The sequence below is a fragment of the Salvia hispanica genome, chromosome 3 (genome assembly GCF_029641045.1).
Source record: "Salvia hispanica isolate PSC_SH4W2 chromosome 3, Shi_PSC_v1, whole genome shotgun sequence".
NCBI classification, from domain to species: Eukaryota; Viridiplantae; Streptophyta; class Magnoliopsida; order Lamiales; family Lamiaceae; genus Salvia; species Salvia hispanica.
Window position 1 is genome coordinate 22,179,831 of NC_142694.1, and position 3,133 is coordinate 22,182,963.

At 46.9% G+C, this 3,133-nt stretch overlaps 1 protein-coding gene across 1 annotated transcript; it reads left to right on the forward strand.

The window, feature by feature from the left end:
• Positions 1 to 620: 620 nt before the first annotated feature.
• On the forward strand, positions 621 to 2,741 carry LOC125211161 (9-cis-epoxycarotenoid dioxygenase NCED1, chloroplastic-like). The gene has a single exon (XM_048110873.2). It carries the CDS (start codon positions 694 to 696, stop codon positions 2,428 to 2,430), a length of 1,737 nt encoding a protein of 578 aa, XP_047966830.2. The 5' UTR covers positions 621 to 693; the 3' UTR covers positions 2,431 to 2,741.
• Positions 2,742 to 3,133: the final 392 nt, after the last annotated feature.

Genomic DNA, 3,133 nt, shown 5'->3' on the forward strand with positions numbered 1-3,133 from the left:
TAGGGACGGACCGAAATGGTAATATGTATCAAATTTTCAGGGACAGAGGTAGTAATAGATTAATTTTTCCATTTTAGTACGTTCCATAATAGTGAAGTCATTTCTTTTTTAGTAAAAGTAACACTTTTCTTCTCACTTACTTTTCCCCCCTCTTACTTTATTCCCTCTACTTTTTCCTCTCTTCTACTTTATTATCCTTTTATTTAATACATTACACACTATTTTTTTTAACCTTGGTACCAAAAAGAAATATCTCTATTGCTATGGAACAGAGGTAGTATTATGTTACAAACTTATCCCATATTGGTATGAGGCCTTTTAGAGTGATCCAAATATAAATCCGTCCTGGCTTGACTGCACCCAATACAGAAAAGAAAACATCAAACTAATATACCGTCGATGATCCCAGCATAACCAACAAGAAGATTTGGGCTGTGGTGACTTGGTTTGGAGCCGAGCCGATAGAATAGTGGGACAGAGTATCCGACGTGGCAAGAAAGAAGGTGGTCTCGTTTATTATTAGAGTCCCCCGTTTCTAATATCCAACACGTGGGCTTCTCCTACATGTTAGAAGTGGACCTCCGTCTCCGCAATTCGCTCTATATATACATGTATTCAATCACTCAAATTCAAACACAATCAAATTCTCTCTTACTAAACATCAATCTTTGCACACTTCCAAAATAGGTTGCCATGACCACTCCCAAATTATATGCAAGTGAACTTGGGTCTTGTACACACAATTCATTCCCATTCAACAAGCCACAACCACCACAAAAGCACTCCTCCCACATCATCAAATGCTCCCTCCACACCCCCACACTCCACTTCCCTAAACAATCCTCCACTATCTCCTCCCCTCAAAAACAAACTCCCCAATGGAACATCCTACAAAAGGCCGCCTCCACGGCCCTGGAGGCCGTCGAGGCCGCCCTCACCGCCCACGAGCAGAAACACCCCCTCCCGAAAACCGCCGATCCCCGGGTCCAAATCGCCGGGAACTTCGCCCCGGTTCCCGAGCAGCCCGTGAGGCACAACCTCCCCGTGGTCGGAAAAATCCCGGACGCCATCCGCGGCGTCTACGTCAGAAACGGCGCGAACCCACTCTTCGAGCCGGTGGCCGGGCACCACTTCTTCGACGGCGACGGCATGATCCACTCCGTCCAATTCCAAAACGGCGCCGTTAGCTATGCGTGCCGGTTCACCGAGACGCAGCGCCTCGTCCAGGAGCGCTCCCTTGGCCGGGCCATTTTCCCCAAGGCCATTGGCGAGCTCCATGGCCACTCTGGCATAGCGAGGCTCCTCCTCTTCTACGCCCGCAGCCTCTTCCGCCTCGTCGACCCCACCCGCGGTACCGGCGTCGCCAACGCCGGCCTAGTCTTCTTCAACAACCGCCTTCTCGCCATGTCCGAAGACGACCTCCCTTACCACGTCAGAGTCACCTCCTCCGGTGACCTCAAAACCGTCGGCCGTTACGATTTTAACGGACAGCTCGATGGAACAATGATCGCTCATCCTAAAATTGACCCGGCCACCGGGGAAATGTTCGCCCTGAGCTACGACGTCATCCGGAAGCCTTACCTCAAATACTTCCGCTTCCAGAAAAATGGTGAAAAATCGGAAGATGTCGAAATTCCGGTGGCGGAGCCGACAATGATGCACGACTTCGCCATCACGGAGAATTTCGTGATCATCCCCGACCAGCAGGTGGTGTTCAAGCTGTCGGAGATGATCCGGGGCGGCTCCCCGGTCGTCTACGACAAAAACAAGACATCCAGATTTGGCGTACTGAATAAGTACGCCAAATCTGCGAGTGGGATTAACTGGGTCGAGGTGCCAGACTGCTTCTGCTTCCATCTCTGGAATGCATGGGAGGAGCCGGAGACTGACGAGGTCGTCGTCATCGGCTCCTGCATGACCCCGCCAGACTCCATCTTCAACGAAAGCGACGAGGGACTGAAGAGCGTTTTATCCGAAATCCGACTAAATTTGAAGACCGGAAAGTCGACAAGGCGGCCGATCATGTCCGAGGCCGATCAGGTCAACCTCGAGGCCGGCTTGGTCAACCGGAACAGGCTCGGGAGGAAGACTCGCTACGCCTATCTCGCCATCGCCGAGCCCTGGCCTAAAGTCTCTGGTTTCGCAAAAGTCGACTTGTTAACCGGGCAAGTCGAAAAATTCTTTTATGGAGACGAGAAATACGGAGGTGAGCCTCAATTCCTCCCGGTCTCGTCCTCCTCTGAGGACGAGGCCGAGGACGAGGGCTACATTCTTGCCTTCGTGCACGATGAAAAGAATTGGAAATCCGAGCTACAGATTGTGAATGCAAAGACGATGAAGCTAGAGGCGACCGTTAAGCTTCCTTCGCGAGTTCCTTATGGATTTCACGGTACATTCATCGCTGCGAAGGACTTGGCCGGACAGCTTTGATTTGGCCGGAATTAGGAGATTTTCAAACAGTAGAGAATTGCCTGAGGGATGGCTGCGATGCGTCCCCGGAATCTTGCTGCTGTGGTGAAGAAGAGCCCTCCATTTGTTCATGTGGAAGAGGCTTAATTAGATTAATTTGGAATGTTTTTTTTTATTTTTGTTGAAATTTAATGTGGGGGGGTTTTAGGAGAAAGCAGCTTGTAGCTTTGGGGTTATGGAAGCTCAGCTGTTTACTGCTTATTCTTTCACATTTTGTGTGCAAATCTCATATTTTTAATGATTTTACACAGTTTTTACACAGTTTTTACACAGGAACAGTTTGTGAATTATTAGTATTACTATTCGTTCGGCTTTGCCCTGTTTACATTGCAACAATTTCTGAATTATTTACTTCGATAACTAAAAATATAAACATTTTTATTTTAATTGTATTTTTTATATATTTTATTGGGAACGGAGTAATGTGTCAGTCATTTGTTAAAATTGCATTTGAAAAACGTGATTGCTATTTTTTTTCTTATGTGCAAGTTAATTTACTAAGTAACAAACTAAAAGCATTTCTCAGAAGATGCAGAGGAATTTGCTCACACCAGTTAAATTAAATTTGACACAAATCTAAGTGATATCAGCATTTTTTATACTACTGCTTATATTTTCTTCACCCGTCATTAAATATCTCATTTTTCTATTTCATGTCATCTCA

Coding starts and splice junctions, on each gene's coding strand:
- LOC125211161 (XM_048110873.2), top strand. CDS start 694: ATGACCACTCCCAAATTATATGCAAGTGAACTTGGGTCTTGTACACAC.